Below are 20,538 nucleotides of genomic sequence, written 5' to 3' on the forward strand. Positions count from 1 at the left end.
CTGGTCTGCATGAAAATACAGTATGCATTTCAGAATGCAGTAACTTTCCCACTGAAGTGGTACCAATTTATCTATTCACATTTGTATGCTTTTGAACTGCTAGGTTGGCAGGAGCTGGAGTGAGTAATGGTGCTCACCCTGTCATGGGTCTCGAACCTGGGCTGTTAGCTTTCTAGCTGACAAGCTCATAGTTTTAACCATGAGCCATCAAACCGCCCTCTTGTTGTATGAATGCAGTATTGCAGGCTAATTCTGCCGACTGCCAGCAGTTCAATTCTCACTGGCTCAAGGTTGATTCAGCCTTTGATCCCTCTGAGGTTGGTAAAATGAGGAGCCAGATTGTTGGGGGCAATATGCTGACTCTGTAAATCGCTTAGAGAGGGCTATAAAACACAATGAAGCAGTATATAAATGCTATTGTTATTGTTATGTATGAAACACATAAAAGAAAGATGGAGCTTTGAATACACCATTGTGGATCCCATCTTGATTTTATGGTCCAATTCTGCAAACGTTCCTAGAGGATCTATGTCATGCAAAGGAAAACGTTGTTCTGGAATTAAAGGCGGTGCACAACATGCTTAACAGCTTCATATTTTCATACAGTTCTTAAAGTGTGTGATTATATCTTGATGAACATCTTACTGGCTCTTGAGAAGTGAATTTCAGAACCAGCAAAGCTTTCAGGCAGCTGACATTATCATGTAATTGTACCTTATATTGTGTATATCCAACTACTGTACAAAATGTAAATACATATTAACATTTTGAAATGCAGGACGCACTACAATTTAGAGATAAGTGAGTGCTATATAATCAAATCTTGGACCCTGTGGTGTTTTGAGTGCTACCAACCACTGCCTTAGTCTCATCATATGTCTACTGTAAATGCCTACTGCACTTTTAGCAAAACAAGAAGAATCCAGATTTGGGGGAGGAGGGTATGAAATTATAGTTTGGATTTTTACGTTGGCAAACTGCTTAGCTTGATAATTAAAATGTATTGTGCTACAAAACCATTTATATTTTCACAGTATTGTTTGGCCTATATGCACAAAGCAGGGTTGAAGTAGAAATAATTGAAGAAAGGGAAATGGGAAGGGGAAGAGCCTAGAGTAAAACAATCTGTTTGAAGAAAAGCTCTTTTTTTCTGTTTAAAAATAGGACAGGGTCCCACTGTGAAGCAGGAAGAAACTAGAATGCTCGGGCATAGACTCGTTTTTGTGCAAAAGTGTGATTTTTAGGCAGCTGTGCTTTCAAACTGAAGTTGGAAGATAGCTGCAGCTGAAATTCACACCCAGTACCACCCCTTCCTGTATCCTGTGGACAGAAAAGGAAAAATATACGTACATGGACTCCATTAATTGGGAGGATGTCAGCTTGAGGAGAGCTGTTTATAGTGGGTGAAACTTTGTGTGCATGTGATGGGTGTGGGACTAAACAACCTAAAACTTCTGGGTGTACAATGGAACAGCAGTGAGCAGGGTCCCATCCAGTGACTCTCTTTGGGTAACAGCTACACAACAAGTAGGCAACTATGTCAAGACGAAAGTACATTGAGCCCTCAAGGCTCTGGATTTGGGCATCGTTTCTATTAGTGGAAGGTGAGTGGACAGATCTCCTGGGTAGAATCTCAGGGATCTACAGAAAGAATCCTCTCTAAGGTTTTGCTATAAGCTGAGCAGAAAGCTGACTGGGTCCCATAATCTGGAATTTGGGGAGTTTGGATAGATGAGTAACTCTCAACAGCTCTTAAATTTACATATTCTTAAGCATTCTAATAAGTTCACCGTGGGGTTTGTTTTCTTTTGATGCAATTGATATTATGGCATGGTGTTTACAGGTGCTTTAGGTTTCAAAAGGTTTCTATACTGTTATAGATATGAAGTAGAATAATTTTAGTTCCAAATAAATTGTTCTATGCTATGTTGGGTGCTTTGCATTTAAATTTTCTGTATTTGGGGCATTATATATTTGTGACATTCTGGGCCCTTGCAATCCATAATCCAGAGCTTAGCGGGAAGCAGAGATGGCAGCTCTTTGCCATCTGCTGTTTCTTTTCTACTATGAAAAACAAGTTTTTAATACCTTGAGCAACAGAAAAATCCAATAATAAGGCAGGTTAGCTTAGATTTCAGCAATTCTAAAACCAGCAAAAACAATGCTTGCAGTATGGTTGAATGGAAGAGGATCAGTGGTTGCAAAATGGTGGTTTGCTTAACACATGGTTTTAGAACTATCATTTGTATTAGCTGGGTTCACTTATTGCACAAATTCACTGATTATGGTTTATTTGGAAGGGACTCCTAGTCCAACCCCCTGCTTAGCCAGGAAACCCTACACCACTTCAGACAAATAGTTATCCAATCTCTTCTTGAAAACCTCCAGCGTTGGAGCATTCACAACTTCTGGAGCAAATTGTCCCACTGATTAATTGTTCTAACTGTTGGAAATCCATCTTAGTTCTAGGTTGGATCTCTTCTTGCTTCTTCTCCTGCCTTCAGGTGCTTTGGAGAGTAGCCTGACTCCCTCTTCTTTGTGGCAGCCCCTGAGATATTGGAACACTGCTATCATGTCACCCCTAGTGCTTATTTTCATTAAACTAGACATATCCAATTTGTGCAACTGTTCTTCATAAGTTTTAGCCTCCAGTTCAGTCCAGCTTGGTGTATTGATACAATACACCAAACCAAAATTATATTATCTTAGCTGTAGTTTATTTCACATTACCTGCTTTACCATTTGATAGATAAAAGTTGCATAACTGTACTAGTGGGAAAACTATGATTTGCTTTGTCTATTTCTCTGGATTTTTTAAAATTAAAAGGCAGCATGTTCTGTACACATTATTTTCATATCCTTTAACTAAAACTGCCTACTAGGTTAGGTGGGATGAGGATCCTGATTCATTGCTTGTTCCGTTGGATTTGTTCATGGACCAGAGATACGGCCCCACCTAGTTTTTTTTAATCTCAGGCATCAAACTTTATGGAATTGGCCAGCACGTTTACCTCTCCATTCTTTCCCCAGTTTGATTTATTTTGGATTTATGAAAATAACCACTCATTTACTCTTCTCCTGTTTGTAATGGTATATGGGCATGATCTTGGGGGACAGGAGGAAGAGCTGCAGACTAGACAAGAGGCAGGTGAGTCCTCAGAAAGAATGTGGTTGGGGCAAACAACTCAGAAGGAACCCTCCCTACTTTCTTGCACTATAAAAGTAAGGGGGGAGTGATATACCTCCAGACTTGCAAGATTCGGTTAATGTAAAATTACAATAAAGTTAGAGCTGCATGTGCTTCTTGTCTGGATTACCTCACAAGGCTGATTACTAAGCTTTGGAGTCTGATAATGGAGTCTTTCTATATTCTTTAGACCAAGGTGATTCTATAACACAAGAATTCAGAATTTGTCCCGGGTGCATTTTCCCCATGCTTCTGTTCAAGGCCCAAGTACTGTAAAAAGTTATTTATCTTTACAAGAAGTAGTTAGAAGTATTTAGACTACTACTTTTTGGGGTGCCTGTGTCTGTCAGTATGTTTATGCTGTGGCTTAAGACCTGAGCAAAGTTTACAGACATACGTGCACACATACACAGCAAGACACACATGGGTTTGTCCTATACTTTTGGCAAACTGAACTGCTATTTCCTTCTCACTATACTATTGCCAAGAAAGAAAAGCAAATATAAAAGGGCATTTTTTAAAAAAAAACGAGGCCATTTGAAGCACTGTGATAGACTTAAGGACAATTTTTTATGAAGTCATGATTGGGAAAATTAGCTGCACCTGGACTAGAGGAACAGTGAGAGCCTATTGTATTTGAAAGACCCATGAGACTTTTCATGGTGGCTGGTGGTCCATGACTCTCAGTCTCCTCCAAAGGGACAATGTCAGGAAGCTCTGCAGAGGAAGTTCCAGAAGAGTGGCCGTGGGCGATGATAACAGAGTTAGGTTCCCAGAGAATTTATATTCATAGAATATCATTGTACATAAAAAGTGGTGGAAGATGGAGAGAGGTTTTACCAGCTCTCATTAAATCCTGATGCTTGAAGGCTCATGATGTGTATTTCTTTCTTTCTTTTAATGGTTGTTGTTTCATAATATTCTTTGGAACACTAAAAACATAATTGTTATCGTGGGACTTTATCTTTATCTTTCTTAAAAGTACATTCCACTTTTCTTCATTTTATTCAAGGGTGCATCCATGATCTTCTAATGTTTAATGTCAAGCATAAGAAATCAGGAGCCAGAGAGGTTCAGATGAATACAGGTTTATTGTATTCTGAAGCTCTCTACAAGAATCTGAACTACTACCGGTAATGGTCAAAGCAAATTGGTGATAGATAAGAATCAACAATGGGCTGGACTTAGATCTCTTGTGGACACAAAGGTACTCGAGACTGGTGATATGCTTGACCCCTCCCTCAGGTTCAGCCTCTTTATCTCCTATATCTAACTTTATAACAACCCTGGGAAGCAAGTTAGATAGGCAGCAGTCTGTCATAAATTATGGAGATACATGGGTCCATAAATTCTTTAGAGAGGTTCTATCTCATGTCCTCTACCCTCCTCCCCCAGTATCAAATCTCTAGTTAAAAGCTCTTACCTCTCAGCAGCAACTATTCAGAGGTAACACTTTTGCTCTTCAAGCCTTAATATGTTCCTTGTTCACCACCATAATCTTATCACCATAATAAAGGAGGAAGAACTGAAGATTAGCAAGGAACAAAAATGCACCTCACCTCTTCCCATTTAGACTAACAGAGGAACAGAGACTGCCATTCACAATGGAACTCTAGCAATTGAAAGTCATAACACAAGAGGAGATGAGGCAACAGCATCAACAGCAAAAAGTAGACCAAGGTGAAGAGAAGAGATTGGCTGGGGGAAAATAATCGTTATAGGTTTCTGCTTCCCTTTTCTTTTCTCCTTCTAGGTTCAAGGTCTCGTTCCGTGGAATTTGCCCCACAGATTCTTGATCACCCTTCCAACCTTGTGGTACGAAAGGACCAACCAGCCACCCTGAACTGTCGTGCTGATGGAAATCCAGCTCCCACCATTGAATGGTATCGCAATGGAAAGTATGTGAAACCCAGCAAAGAGGATGCTACGTCCCAGCCTACCCTCCTGCCAGATGGGTCCCTCTTCTTCCTCCGACTCAGCCAGGAGAAGGGAAAATCAGATGAGGGTGTATACCATTGCCTGGCCAGAAATCGTCTGGGTAAAGCCATGAGTAAAAATGCATCACTCTATTTAGAAGGTAAGGCATTGAAAAATCCTGGAGTATTTGCAACAGTAGTAACATTCAGGAAGAAGCCTTGTTCACCCCAGCACTTCGTGCCAAGTTTGTTTCTTTGAGGTTATTCAACATGGAAAAATACTACTGTCCTTCCCGTATTGTTTTAGCCAGGGCAAAGAGACATCTATGTGTCAACTGTAGTGGTTGGCCATTTATTTCAGGTTCCTCTCCCTGTAACGGAATGCATGGGTGACCTTGAAGAAAGGGAAGAAGAAACCATCAGACAAGAGTGGCAGGAATCCCCTGTGCCTTAATGGTCGAAGAAAGAAACTCAGGAAGGACCCACTCTAGTTAAGTAAATGGTTACCTTCCCTTCACTGTACTTCTCAAGAGGTTAAGAGGCAAAGGCGGCAAGTTGGGTGATAAAATGCAGAACATCCTACAATTCATTAAGCTCCTCCATTAAGCCCCTCCTTCAGTTAGCCTGTTAATGATACGTGGGAAAGACCTTGGGGGTCTCGGCAAAGGAAATGTTCAGATAAGAGACAGCATAGGAAAGGGGACATGGCAAGGACCTGTCTCAATAAAGCAAACAGTTAAAAGTGGAGGGAGGGAAGTTTGTACTTTCAAACTTGCAATATTCTCTTAATGCAATAAAGTAGATTTAGCTCATCTACTCATGTTTCCTGTCTGGTTTATCTGGGAAGGCCAATATCAAACTTGCAAGTCTGAAAGTACAAACTTCCCAACCTCCACTTTTTACTGCTTGCTCCATTAGGATGGATCCTTCCTAAGTTTCTTTCTCTGACCATTTAGCCCTGGGGGCTCCTATCTCACCTGCCTGATGTTTTCCTAGGCAGCATCTCTTCTTTCTTTTCCCCAGGTCACCCAGGCATTCCATCACACTGACCAATTTGTTTCTTCCCGGGCCACAATGATATATAAGAAGCATAAAGCATTTCCTTAATTCAAGTATGCCTGCTGGGGCAAGAACATACAATAGAGGCAATCAAGCAGCATCTCAAGGATACCAGCAATCAAGCAGACTTATGTCCTTCACCCCCAATGTAGCCCTCACATTTCCTATCATCCTGCTGGATACTTAAATCAAATCACTGTTCCTAAACTAAGCCAGGCCATGAGCCTAGCACAGTTTGACATGCTTCCATCAGGGATGGAAAGGGATGGAAAGGGATTCCATTTGAATCCTGAGTCTGCCTATATGGTGAAGGAGCCATCCAAACCATCACACATGCCTTATTGTGCTGTCCATTTGATGCCAATGCTTGCTGTGAGTTGCTAATTCCACACTTAATTGAATATCTTGGTGAGACTGATCTGTTCTGTTTAAACCTCTTACTGTCAGATTCAAATGACTCTGATCTCTTTAAGTGTGGCTAAACTCTGCAACATAATATGTAAGATGTGGAGCAATCTGACTGACAAACCTGTTCATCTAGCTATCTAATCAATATTAGTTAGGATAATGGATTTGGATGGTGAGATGAGCAGCAAATATATTCAATAAACGAACAAACAAGTAGATTTTATGCATCTAAGTGTTTTAGGGACTGGAAATTCTGTTATGTTCTATTCAGGTTGTCACCTTCAATCTTGCTGCACCCCATGGCAGAGAATCCTGTCCTAAGAGATGAATCCAGCATCAGATTTTGGCCCTCTCTGTTCCCAGGTTTACGTGGCTGTTTTTTCCCTAACCTTCAGGGTTTTTGAGATCCGAAGAAACTAAAAGAGTTTAGAATCAGGCAGAAGGTGCATGGAACCTAAAATCCCCTTTCATGCCTCTACTAGCTCTCCAATCTGGAATGAAAGTTAGTCAAGCCATTAAAAAGCAACACTCCCAAATTATACAGCCAGCATCTTTCTGTTCTCAATTAAGCTCTGCCAATCTGCAGCCAGGAGGGTTCTGTGCTTATGGAACATGTTAACTCCATAGCCCTAAGACAAGCCATTAAAGCTATTTCACTTCCTAAAGAACTTGGGAGCTGGCTAATTAAAATATGGTTACTTTGTTCATTTTGGCATCTCATTAGCATTTTCCTTCTGGGTTATTGTTAATCCACAGGAAGATGCTTTTTGTGTCCGGGCCCTGTGCATGGAACTCCCTGCTCCAAGAGAGGACTTCCCATCCTGCTTAAAATGAAAGGAACTTTGAATTTGGTTCTTTAGTGGAATCTGTTCCCTCTCTCCACATGTTTATTTAGCGAGGTTGCTTTTTAATTTTTTTAAAAATGTAGCTACAAAATTCAGCTATTTTGTTTATGTGTCATTTTTTAAAAAAATCTGCTTTATGTTTTATAAGCCACATTGTGGGTTGTTTTCTCCCCTCCTTTGCAATGAAGAAAACGAGGTACGTAGCAATTTCTGTAGAAATAAATAAATAAATAAATAAATAACGCAGAGGCTTCAGGGAGAGAGTAAGCAATGTATTAAGAATAATAAATCAGTTGACAGAAAATAACAGTTAAAAGAATAATTGGAACACAAGGATATATTCTCTCTCCCCACTCCCTGCGTGTGTGCTTGTGTGTGTATGTGTGTGGGTTTCATGTTTGTGAGTCTCTGTGTGCTAAGCTACTTTTTTTTTTTGCTTCCTTGTAACTCACACAACCATATATGCGATATGGGCTGGATGCCATACAGCCCGTGTCTCCTACGCTCGCTCCACATTTTCTCCACCTTGGGATCTAAAATGTCTCCCCTGTAGAGTTGTGCAGCTCAAATTATTTATGCAATTAGAATTCTTCTTTAATAAGCAGGCCTGGAGTCTCTCCAATTAACACTTCATTACTGATCAGATTTCCTTCAGCTCCCGTGGTCCGTCAGGAAGGCTCATGGTGGTGTTTGTCAGCTATAAATATTCATACAAGTAAAGATGGCTTGGGAGATGCTTCCGCTAGCCAGGCTCAATCAAGTGTGCCAGAAGAGGCTGCCTTTTTGGTACATTCCTTGCAGAGAACTGCCCTCTCTGGCTGGCTGTCAGGCCAAGCCAGGAAAGGATGCCAAACAGGTGTTCCAGGAGTCAGTAAAGGCAACAGTTTCCTTTCTCTCGATGCATCCCTTCCAAACAAAATCAGCAGGGAAGTAGATGTTGTTTTGGCATTTTGCTAGAAGTGTGAATCTCCCTCTGAGCAAATTGGCTACAAACGTGTGAAAACTGGGATGGGAGGATCCTAGCCAGAACATTTCAGAGAGCAGATATGAGAAGACTGTTTTGTGTATCCAGACTTCTTTTTTCAAAAAGGTGTCACTTTTTAGCATCTCAAACATTTCATTTGGCTAAATCATGCTGGCTGGGGAATTTTGGGAGTTGAAGTCCACGAGTTTTAAAGTTGGACAAAATGTAGGAGTACTAACTTTTCTGTGGAATGGTTACTCAGATGCAGAGCTTTTCCTTTGTCCCTAGAAGTTTAAACTCTGCCGTAAGTACTCAACTTTAACAATCTTAAGATGCGTGGACTTCAACACCCAGAATTCCCCAGGTGGCAAGCTCCAAGTCAGCTGAGGAATTCTGGGAGTTGAAGCTCACACATCTTAAAGTGGCCGAGACCAAGAAATAATGTGTTACAGCAGGGGTGTCAAACTCAAGGCTAGATCCAGCCCACAGGGTGCTTAGATCTGGCCCACAGGCCCACCCTGGAAAAGTGAAGGACTAGCCTATGGTGCCTCTGCTAGCAAAAATGGAGCTTGTGAGGGCCGCACGTTGCCCTCCCTGGCTCCATTTTCAGCCACAATGGCCTTCTGCAACCCTCTGCCAGTGAAAATGGAGCTTGGGGAGGCCCTGTGGCCCTACCCAGGCTCTGCTTTTGGCTGTGACAGCCTCCTGCAGCCCTCTGTCAGCACACGGCCTCCCTGGATTCTGTTTTCATTGGCAGAGGGCTCCAGGAAGCCATCGGCTGACAATGGAGCCTGGATGAATGACGTCGAGCTGCCCACACCCTCTCCCTGGCCATGCCCTCCCCCTGGTCTCCAAGGTCAAACAGTGAAATCCTCAGTGAAATCAAGTTTGACACCCCTGTGTTAGAGTAATCAGTAACTTAGCATTGCAAAGACTTCTGCTTGACAAACTGAAGAGCTGTTCCTAAGATCCTTCAGCTTTCCAGAATGTTACCTAGAACAGGGGTCCCCGACCCCCAGACTGTGGCTCGGTACTGGACTGTGGCCCATTCAGAACTGCCCCTTGCACGGGACCATTTCCTCTCCCCCCCCTTTTAAATGCCGGTCCGCAGAGCTGGAAAGATTGGGAACCACTCCTCTATAAAGTCATTTTTTTCTCTCCTTTTCCAAGTGCTCCTCCAAACAAAACATAGATTGAAGCCGTCAGCTACTTTCTAAAAAATATCTATGAGATTTATGTGAGGGCCGAAGGCATTCTTGAATATAAAGATCGTGCTGGACGTTCCTGTTTTAATTTTCGGTATGCTTGCTTCCATTTAACTTTTTAATTGACATGATTTTAGAAGCTTCCTGCTGGAGTGATCTAAAAATATCTAGGAAGAATAATATCCTTAGGTAGGAACCCTGCATGTAAGCATTTGACTCATCTCCTGGGGTTTTGATTGTATCACAAAAGATTCACATCCTCCACAGGGAACAAATGCAGGAAACAGGCAACATTAAAAAAAGGCTGAATGGCAAAGGATAAAGAATTCCCTGTTTTTGTTCTCTGCAGGGTTTTGCTTTCAGATTGCCTTCCAAGTTCAGGCTGTCAAAGCAATTATTATCTTTAAGGGAGACAAACCAACTAAAGCAAGGGTCTCCAACCTTGGCACCTTTAAGCCTGGTGGACTTCAAACCCCAGAATTCCCCAGCCAGCTTTGCTATCTGGGGAATTCTGGGAATTGAAGTCCACCAGGCTTAAAGTTGCCACGGTTGGAGACCCCTGAACTAAAGCATTTCCCTATCAAAGCTACTCCAGCTCTTGTTCATTGCTACAGGATGTTGTTGGGATGACCTCCAGTGAGATGGTGTTTTTAAAGGGTCCATTGAAAGGAATTTATCTCTCCAGAAAGGTTCACCCCCAATATTAAGGACAAAGTTAATTGATGGCATCTAAAATGTCCTAAGCCATGGTTTGCTAAGCAAGCCATAACAGCCTGGTGTACACAATTTCAGGCCATGAACTATGGTTTTCCAAAATGTCTGGGTTAACATAATCCATTGGACCTTACAATAAGATATGTTACTACAAAAACCCTGATTAATTGTTATATATAAATACATACCACACGTCTGTCAAATGTTTAAAAACCTCAAGAATTACTACCAAGAGACAGGCAGGAACTAGGTCTCCTTTTAATTAAACAGGATGGGTCTGTGCTATGGAATCAGTTTTGGATAAACTAATCTTTGGATAGCTGATGATGATGTTATATTTTTGCCATTTTTTTCAAACTTAAAAAAAATGAACCTTACTAGATAGGAAAGAATAGAATAAATAGTTTATTGGCCAAGTGTGATTGGACACACAAGGAATTTGTCTTGGTGTAAATACTCTCAGTATACATAAAGAAAAGATACATTCGTTAAGAATCAAGAATCATAACATACCACACTTAATGGTAGTCATAGGGCACAATCAACAATCAAATCATACTAGGAAACAGTCAATATAAATTGTAAGGATACAAGCAACAAAGTTACAGTCCTACAAGCACAAGTGGAAGGGGATGGGTGATGAGAAGATGGGTGATGAGGAGTGATGAGAAGATTAACAGTAATAGTAGTGTACACTTTGTAAATAGTTGAATAGTGTTGAGGGAATTATTTGTTTAGCAGAGCAATGGCTTTCGGGGAAAAAACTGTTCTTGTGTCTAGTTGTTCTGGTGTGCAATGCTCTATAGCGTCATTTTGAGGGAAGGAGTTGAAACAGTTATGTTCGGGATGTGAGGGGTCTGTAAATATTTTTGACTTGTGCAGTATACAGGGCCTCCATGGAAGGCAGGTGGGTAGTAATTGTTTTTTCTGCAGTCCTAATTATCCTCTGAAGTCTGTGTCTGTCCTGTTGGGTTGCAGAACCAAACCAGACAGCTCTAGAGATGCAGATGACAGACTCAATCATTCCTCTGTAGAACTGGATCAGCAGCTCCTTGGGCACTTTGAGCTTTCTGAGTTGGTGCAGAAAGAATATTCTTTGTTGTGCTTTTTTGATGATGTTTTTGATGTTAGGTGTCCATTTTAGGTCATGTGATATAGTAGAACCTAGAAATTTGAAGGTCTATACTGTTGATACTGTGTTGTCTAGTATTGTAAGAGGTGGTAGTATGGGAGGGTTTCTTCTAAAGTTTACCACCATGCTATCATTGCCTATAACCCTAATGGTGAACATATGGCACACGTGCCAGAAGTGGCATACAGAGCCATCTCTCCGGGCATGCCAGTCATTGCCCGTTGCTCTTCTGGTTTCCGGTGTGGGCAGAAGACCAGGTGGCTGGCGTGCATGTGCATGCCAGAAACCAGAAGCTCAGCTTCCTGGTGCGCACATATGCGCTGGGGAGCTGCTCTTCTGGTTTCCGGTGCTCCTATATGCACACATGCTCCTCGATACCGAAAAGGTTCATCAACACTGGCCTATAAGATCATAGTCTACCAATAAGAAACCATTCTGGCATCAAACTGTCTTGGAAGGCTATTTCCTTGTTCCAGTAACTTGACCGCTGATGTCAAAATTATTATTTTTCTACAAGTTTCTGAGAATGAACAAAGAATGGAGCGAAAGGATGAAAATCCACCTATCAAAGATTATTTTTGAATTCTTTTGTTTCTTTGTAGTCCTAGAAGAGGAATTCCGACTTCATCCTAGTGACTTGAAGGTGACAATTGGGGAATCGTGGTTGTTGGAGTGTGTGCCTCCACTGGGACATCCAGAGCCCATCATCTCATGGAAGAAGAACGGAGTGCCCTTAAGTGCAGAAAATGGCCATTATGAGGTAGGCAACTAGTACCTACCTCTTATTGTAGTCAGCATCAAGATTTAAGTAGCTTAAAGGTAGACTGACAGAATACAGAGTTGGAAGGGACCTTGGAGATCAACTAGTCCAACTCCTTGCTCAAGTAGGAATCCCTATACCATTTCAGATAAATGGTTGCCCAATTTCTTCTTAAAAACATCCAGTTGGAGCATCTACAACTTCTAGAAGCAAATCATTCCACTGATTAATTGTTCTAACAATTAATTAATTCTGTTCTGACCTCCTGAAATGAATGGGACAAATTGGTAATGATTAATAATTACAGTAAATGTATAGAAATCTATGGAATTTAAATGGCTGCATTACCACATCAGAGGTACTATAATATAAACACAAGTTAATACAATGCCATGGCTTTCTTAATGTAATAAATGATACCCTCACAAACCATAATGATGGTTTAAGCTTGCAGGGGTGTCAAACTGGCAACCATGGGCCGGATGTGTCACAGCTCTGTGAATGGGAAAACTGTCATGATGGCAATGTAATGTCACGAGTTTGACACCCGTGGTTTAAAGCAATAGTCTGATTCACACAACCTGTTAAAACAAAGGCAATTTTGGGAGAGGCTGCTGAGGTAACTTTGGAGATTGTGCACCCTTAATTTATAGATTATAGATTCTTCTAATTTTGAAGATAAAGAGAAATATTGTTAAATTGTCTTTGAAAAATAAACTTTCCTTTTCCAAGACATAAAAAATGGGGAGATTCCTTTCTTCAACTGTCCAGTAAGGAATATCCTCTGATATTCCAAATTCTCCTTTTCCCTCCTGTATTTCTGCAGTTCTCGAAAGAAAAACTTCTGGTAGCCCATGCTCAGAAGAGTGATGCAGGAGCATATAGCTGCCTGGCTGTCAATCAAGTAGGAGAGCAAGTGAGCAGAGCAGCCACGGTCACTGTCTTTGGTAAGAAAGTCCACAGTGATTAGAGTCCTCCGAGGCTTTGTTTTGCACTTGAAGGGCCATTATTTAAGATAATTTGGAACAATGCACAAATTATCACTTACTAAAATTGATAGCTGTCAGCCTGCCAAAATGGGATTCAGGAAACATTCTGCTTCTTCCATTGTAGAGAGGCCAACATTCATTCGGAGGCCCAGTGATGTTGTAGCCAGTGTTGGCAGTAGTGTTCAGTTCACTTGTGGAATCCATGGAGACCCAAAACTTGTTGTGCAGTGGTATAAAGAAGATGGAGAGCTCCCTTCAGGGAGGTAAGTATAACTTTTTAGATTCTGAAAATGAGTTCCAATTCTATTCATCTTTAGAGTTGTAGGTGAGACAATGATTCTATAATTTATTCTTCAGACTCCACCACCACAGCTGGATTTATTTCCCAGGCTTTGCCCTTGGGGCACCTAACTTTTGTCCAATAGATTCATGGGGTGAAAGATGGTCTTTGGCAGGGCTGATCCTGTTTAGTTCTTTACTGCAAATTATCATCATCCTCAAGACGTTTAGGGATTTTTCCTTTGCCATTTCATTCTCACAAGAATTCTAAAAGATAAATAGGGTGGTGAGATATATCATCAAATAAACTTCTCTGGAGAGAACAGTACAGAATATTACTGTCATTATCATTTCATGTATCCCCGCTATTTCTTCGTAAGAAGATCAGAAATGTTTCAGAAGATCAGACAAGATAGCGATTACAATAAAGAACAAACAAACCAAAATTCACAGCATAAGAGAGTCCAGGCACATTTTTAACTAAATGCAAGCAGTGGGGTGTTGTTTGGCTCTCCAGATTTCTTCTAAGGAAACCTAACCCCTTGATAGAAATCTTCATCAATTTATGCAAGAATAAATAAAGAATTGAAGGGTCATTCCCCACCCCACTTCATATCTTTAGAGGTCTGGTGGCAGAGTGTTTAAAAGGCTAACTCTGCCCACGGTCTGGAGTTTGATCCAGATAGGCTCAAGGTCGACTCAGCCTTCCATCCTTTTGAGGTGAATAAAATGTGGACCCAGATTATTGGGGACAATAGGCAAATAATGCTTCTACATTGTAAACCACCTAAAGAGTGCTATTATGTTCCATGGGGTGATACAGTATATTAGCCCAAATGCTATTGCTAAATTCTATAGCACGTATTAATATATCTTGAGAGATGCCCAGTGAAGTTTGATAGATGGCATATTCATGGTGGACCAAATAATATTGCCATTCAATGCATTATCTATTTTTTTTAAGTATTCCTGTGAATTGGGGGGAGAATCACACAATGTATTATTGAGTTTTTGAAAGTATTCCTTGGAAGGCAGAAAAACCAACCTTGGTTTATTTCTTGTTATGTAAATGTGTTATGTCACTGTGGCCAGCTGAGAATTCTGGGCCTTTCCTCATAGGTATGAAGTAGACCAAGAAAATGTCCTTCAAATCCACCATCTTACAATGTGTGATGCTGGGAAATATATCTGTGCTGCTTACAGCCATGGAGGGACCATCTTTGCCAAGGCAGCTTTAACTGTGGAAGGTGAGCAACTTTCTCTGCAAGGCTAGCAAGAAAAAAGAAGAAAACCTTTGCTGACTAAATGCCAGAGTTTTCCTTCACAAGCACTTACCGAAATGCACTATTTTGTTCTTAGAATAACAACCCCCATCCCACCACAACAAGTTTATTTTTCAGCGACAATAAAAAAACTTGTTTTTTCCCAGATGAACCACTAAATAATGACTTAACTCCCCAATTAATTCCTCTAGAACAGGGATATACAGATTATTTAAGGGTGATCTGTTAAAAGCTGCGTAATGAGCACAGGGGAAGAAGAAGACAAAGAGCTTTTCCAAGAGTCGGGGTGGGGGTGGGGGTTAGGTTGTTAAAAGTAGGCAATGGACCATATGAAATTAGATTAAAGGCTTCATGTTGTCCTAGCCTGACTGCTATCCACTAAATTAAGGCCAGGTCACATCCAAATACAAAGAAACCGTTGGTATCGTTGTCTGTTAGGTATCTATGGAGATTCTCAGTCATCCAGGTTATGGTTGTCCCAAAGGTGGTTTTTCAAAAGGCAACTGGACTTTCTTTGTTTTATCTTGAAGACGTTTTGTTTCTCATCCAAACTTCTTCAGTTTTGACTGAATGGTGGAGAATGGAAGGATTTATATTCCTTGTCATCTGGTTGTTAGCACTCTCTCAATGATTTTCAGAATTGTTTTTATTTCTTCAAGGAAAAAACAAAGGAAGTCCAGTTGCCTTTTGAAAAATCACCTTTGGATGTCCTTCATGTACTTTAAAGTTGAGGTTCACATATATATTTTGGGTTTCTTTTCTGGCCTTTAGATCCACTAGATACCAGGCAGAAGGAATGGAACAGGCCAAAAGATGTTACAAAGGAACTGATGGATATCAGAGTTTGCCTAGTAAATGTGACTATTGTCCCTTCTGCTCCAGCTGCCCATCTGCATTGGAAGGTGAGTTAGAAATGTCAAAGGGTGACTTGAGAAGGGATAATAGATCAAAATCTAGATATTCTTGATGACAAAGAGTCATAATTTAAAATGATTTTAATTAACATTCCTGTTTCTATAAATAAATGGACTCCAACTATATTTAGATTGGTGGGTTCATTTATAAGCAACAAAGTAATGGCAGGAACCAGGCATGATCAGAGGGTTAGAAATGAGAAGCAGAGTAATAGCTTCTAAGAAGAGTGATGTAGCCCAAAGCAGGTAAATATAATAAACAAACAATTTTAAAGCAAGATCTAAAAATGAGGATGCAAAAGAGAGGGGGAAGGAGAGAAATTGAGAGATTCACAGGAATCAAGTTTCAAAAAGAATAAAATTCAGCTTGGCAGGATAAGAGTCTCCCCAAACAGATATATTATTCATCCACCTCAGAGACTGGTTAGATTCAAAACTGCAACAATAATTGTAATCCTAATTGTGCAAATCCTCATGCAATAATTCACTTTATATTCTCCATTTTACTTTCTTTTTTAAAGTGTTCTTCATCACCAATTTTTACTTCAAAGGGTTTTGAATCATTTTATTTCACTTATTGCATTTTTTTCAGCCAGGTTCTGCGTCAACAGTATTGGTCCCTAGTCAAATCTGAAATTCAGAAATTTGGGCTAACATTTCAAATGTTTTATAATTGAAAATTAGGGTGAATATTCTGGGTTAGCTCCCATTTTACTTTCATTTCTTGCTTTGCCTGTACAAGCTCCCTTCCCTTCCCTTCCCTTCCCCATCTATTTCTTTCCTTCTTTCCTTCTTCTCTCCCTCCTTCCCCCTCCCTCCCACTTACATGGTGACTCTAAGTGGCTTACAACATTAAACAAATGTACTTTTTATCCAAAAGGAATACACTAAAGCCCATTTCCAATTACTGTATTGCTTGAAGGTCACCCCAACTTCCCAGCCCATAGAGGCTTACAAGGTGTTCTATCATTCTCTGCTGCCCACAAAAGCACACTGGGCTGAATGGGACGTCGCAAGAGACCAGCAGACCATTATTCCTGGACTTGAAAGAGGTTACAAGTATGAATTCAAGGTGCGACCATATTTGGGGAAGATCCATGGCATAGACAGCAACGTGAGACATCTGTACATCCCAGAGGAAGGTACAAAAACCTATCACTATATTTTGACCAATATTGTTTAATTTAATAGCTTACAGGGAAACCTTTTTAGTTCAAACACTGTACTTTGGAAAGAAATCAGAGCCCATACTTCAAAGCTGTGGGATCACCTGCTTTCTTTTTCTTCTCTTTTTTCCTCCTGCTTTTATTTTGTTATGTTTTTCTTCAGGTGGCTTTGAGTGGGATGTAGAAGAGCGATTTTTGGGGTGGGTGGGTAGGAAGTTATTATTTTTATGGGCAAAAATGATCTGAAATTTCTTCACCCTTCCCTCTGGATCTATTGGAGACACATTGGGTGGTTGAAGAGACAAGGAGTGTCACAATAGACATGAAGTAATGGATGGAGGGGTCCTGTGTTCCCAAACAGCTTAAGGTGTGGGAGGTCTTGCTCCTGCTAGATATTTTCAACTAGTATTCCAAAGGTGCTTTTCCAAAAGGCAATGGGACTTTCTTGTTTCTGTTTTTCCTTGAAAATGTTTCACTTCTCATTCAAGAAGCTTCTTAGATGAGAAGCAAAATGTATTGGGGAGAACAAACGAGACTCACGGAGAATTGATAGTCTCCATATAAATCACCCAGCTCCATTTAAGTCACCCAGCTGATTAGTCAGCCTGAATTTAAATTCCCACTCAGCTGATTGGACAACCTCTACTAACCCCCCACCCAAATCTCATCCTTTCCAAACTCCAAAGTAGATGATTGGTGAGCTCATTCAAATCTTCTCCATTCAAATCTATCAAACAGTGCTTCCTCTTTAAAACAGAAACAAAACTAAACTAAACTAAAACTAAAAAACGTGGCTTTAAGGAAAAATAAAGGAACTTTACATAACAAACCTCCAATACTTTACTACCTCCACTATTTCAGTACCTCAAGACCAAATATTTATAGATAATGCTTTGTCTATAATAATTGAACTTCTTCAAAAATTTATCATCTTCAAAAAGGGAGACCTCAGCCTAGTTGAAAATTATAGACCAATCTCTTTATGCTGTGTCACCTGTAAAGTCATGGAATAAATTATTAACCAATCCATTATGCTCCACTTAGAGACAAATAACCTACTCTCTAATAAACAATTTGGTTTCAGAAAAAAAAACTATCCTGCAATCTGCAACTCTTACACTGCAAAAACATATGGACTATACAACTCGATCAGGGCAAAGCAATAGACGCAATCTACATAGACTTCTGTAAAGCCTTTGATTCAGTGGTACATGACAAACTACTCCTAAAACTAAAATCTTATGGTATCTTTGGACACCTGCATAACTGGATAGAAACATTCCTGTCAAACAGACATGATCAAAATTGGGAGTGTCCTATCAAATTCTGTATCTGTCAACAGTGGTGTCCCCCAGGGCAGTGTTCTAGGACTAACTCTCTTCATACTCTACATAAATGACCTCTGTGATCATATCAAGAACAACTGCATTCTCTTCCTGATGATGTAAAGCTGTTCAATACCACAGAATATACTGCTACCCTTCAAAAAGATCTCGACTATGTATCAGAATGGTCAAACAAATGGCAACTTCAAATCTCAACAAATAAATGTTCTCTCTTACATATTGGCAAAAAAAAAAATCAGAAAATAAAATACAGGCTGAATAGTCAAGACCTTGTTGATGATCCAAACTCTGCTAAGGATCTTGGAGTACTCATCTCTAATGATCTAAGTGCTAGAGCCCACTGTAACTACATAGCCAGAAAGGCATTAAGAGTTGTTAACCTTATCCTACATAGCTTTTTCTCTGGTAATATCACACTACTAACTAGAGCACACAAAACATTTGCTAGAGCAATACTTGAATACAGCTCATCAGTCTGGAACCCACATTACGTATCTGATATTAACACAGTAGAGAAAGTCCAGAAATATTTCACAAGAAGAGTTCTCCATTCTACTCATTGCAGAATACCTTATGCCACCAGACTTGAAATTCTAGACCTAGAAAACCTAGAACTACGCTGTCTTCGGTCCTATCTAAGTATACTATATAAAATCATACATTGCAATGTCCTACCTGTCAATGAATACTTCAGCTTCAACCATAACAATACAAGAGCAAACAATAGATACAAACTCAAGGTTAATCGCACCAAAATTGATTGCAGGAAATACGACTTCAGCAACAGAGTGGTCAATGTCTGGAATACTCTACCTGACTCTGTGGTTTCTTCCCCAAACCCCAAAAACTTTAACCTTAGACTTTCTACTATTGACCTCACCCCTTTCCTAAGAGATGTGTCTACGGTCCCTGTCCTATTGTTTCTTTTATTTTTCTTATATGTATCCATGTATTCATAACTATGTTTTTACTTATACCAATTATCTTGTAAGCAATTGACAAACCAAATAAAATAAATAAATATTCAAGGAAAAGTCCAGCTGCCTTTTGGAAAAGCACCTTCAGGACAAACATCACCTGGATGATTGAGAGTATCCATAGACTTTCCAACTAGTGCTGTCTTTTTTCCTCAGTGCCAAGTGCTGCTCCACAAATCATCAGTATCACTGTATCCAGAGGTGGGAATAGCACTGTGATCCTTCATTGGGAGCCCCCTCCACCAGATACCCACAATGGCATCATTAAGGCTTATCAGGTATGGTGTTTAGATATTAAATACTGAGGAAATGTTAGAAGTATGTGTTATGTCCCTGTTGGAATCTGATTCTGAGGGGGAGGTTGAGCAGCTGACAGGGAGTAGGAGTGTGGCTCCAGTGCCTTTGGAAGAAACTGGGAAAGGGCACAGTTTGGCTGGCATTCAGAGCCACCCCCTCTTCATCCTAGGGCATGCAGGGAGGAACGAACAGAGAAGGGAGCAACATGCATTATGTGATTTACGGGGGAGGAAAGGGCCCTGATGCCTTTCATTAGCTGCAGCTGGGAAAACTGTTTAAAAAGGCAAACTATGCACAGCAAAGTTGCTGGAAGCAAAGCCTGCATTATCTCTGTTTGTCAAGGCTTATCTGGGTTCTGGTGTCCTCCTAACTGTAGCATGGTTTGTGTTGGTTTTTTATTTATAATTTATATGTACTTTTGGTTCAGGGTAAATTTCTTCCCTTTAAAAACTGCTCTTGGGAGAGTTTTTTCTTCAGCCGATGATAACTGGACATTGGGAGCCAAGTTGGAGGTATTAAAGGGACTTTACCTACTTTTGTGACTTTGTTGCTTTTGTGCCACACCCCTTTGGGTCATCACAGTATGGAAGCAACCTCAGAGATGGATGATGCAAAAGATGTTAAGGAGTGGATGGTTTGGAATCTTGACTGTGAATATAGGAAGGAAAGCAAGATTAGTTGTGTTGTTTTGTTTCTTTTTTTGCTTTGTTCTGTGTAGTTATACATGTAAAGCAGACTATGTGGATCTATGACAATTCACCATGGCCAGCTCGCCACAGCCAACTTGCCATGGCCAACTCATTATGGGGCAACTCGCCACAGCCAACTGACTGTGGGACAAGAGTTACACTGATATCAAAGAAATGGTGAAATAGAATCATTAAAGAAAGAATGCAAAAGGAGGGACAAGAATGAAATGTCAATGACAAAAATTAAATTTTTTAAAATTTATTTTAAATAATTAAATTGAATAGTTAAATTATCCTACAGTGAGCTGGCTGTGGTGAGTTGTCCCATTCTGATAATTACATTCCCTTTCAAGTGTTAAATTTGCTTGTTATTTCAGTTTGGCTTCTCTCTGCTAAGCAGGAAGGATC

The 20,538-nt window shown here is 40.3% G+C and overlaps 1 protein-coding gene across 2 annotated transcripts in view; it reads left to right on the plus strand.

Moving 5' to 3' along the window:
• The window catches only part of ROBO4 (roundabout guidance receptor 4), a 72,537-nt gene that overhangs the window by 11,732 nt on the left and 40,267 nt on the right, over positions 1 to 20,538 (plus strand). The window contains exons 1-9 of one of the 2 annotated variants that reach the window (XM_026718034.2): positions 1,359 to 1,604; positions 4,941 to 5,264; positions 12,033 to 12,190; positions 13,017 to 13,137; positions 13,304 to 13,442; positions 14,578 to 14,705; positions 15,513 to 15,643; positions 16,578 to 16,797; positions 19,301 to 19,422. In XM_026718034.2, the coding sequence (XP_026573819.1) occupies positions 1,538 to 1,604; positions 4,941 to 5,264; positions 12,033 to 12,190; positions 13,017 to 13,137; positions 13,304 to 13,442; positions 14,578 to 14,705; positions 15,513 to 15,643; positions 16,578 to 16,797; positions 19,301 to 19,422 (1,410 nt within the window). In that variant the 5' untranslated portion in view covers positions 1,359 to 1,537. Of the gene's footprint in view, positions 1 to 1,358; positions 1,605 to 4,940; positions 5,265 to 12,032; positions 12,191 to 13,016; positions 13,138 to 13,303; positions 13,443 to 14,577; positions 14,706 to 15,512; positions 15,644 to 16,577; positions 16,798 to 19,300; positions 19,423 to 20,538 lie in introns of those variants that run through there. The other variant, XM_087939007.1, reaches the window with a different exon arrangement.

This window comes from Pseudonaja textilis, chromosome 9 (genome assembly GCF_049901715.1).
Source record: "Pseudonaja textilis isolate UNSWEBS1 chromosome 9, rPseTex1.2, whole genome shotgun sequence".
Taxonomy (NCBI): domain Eukaryota; kingdom Metazoa; phylum Chordata; class Lepidosauria; order Squamata; family Elapidae; genus Pseudonaja; species Pseudonaja textilis.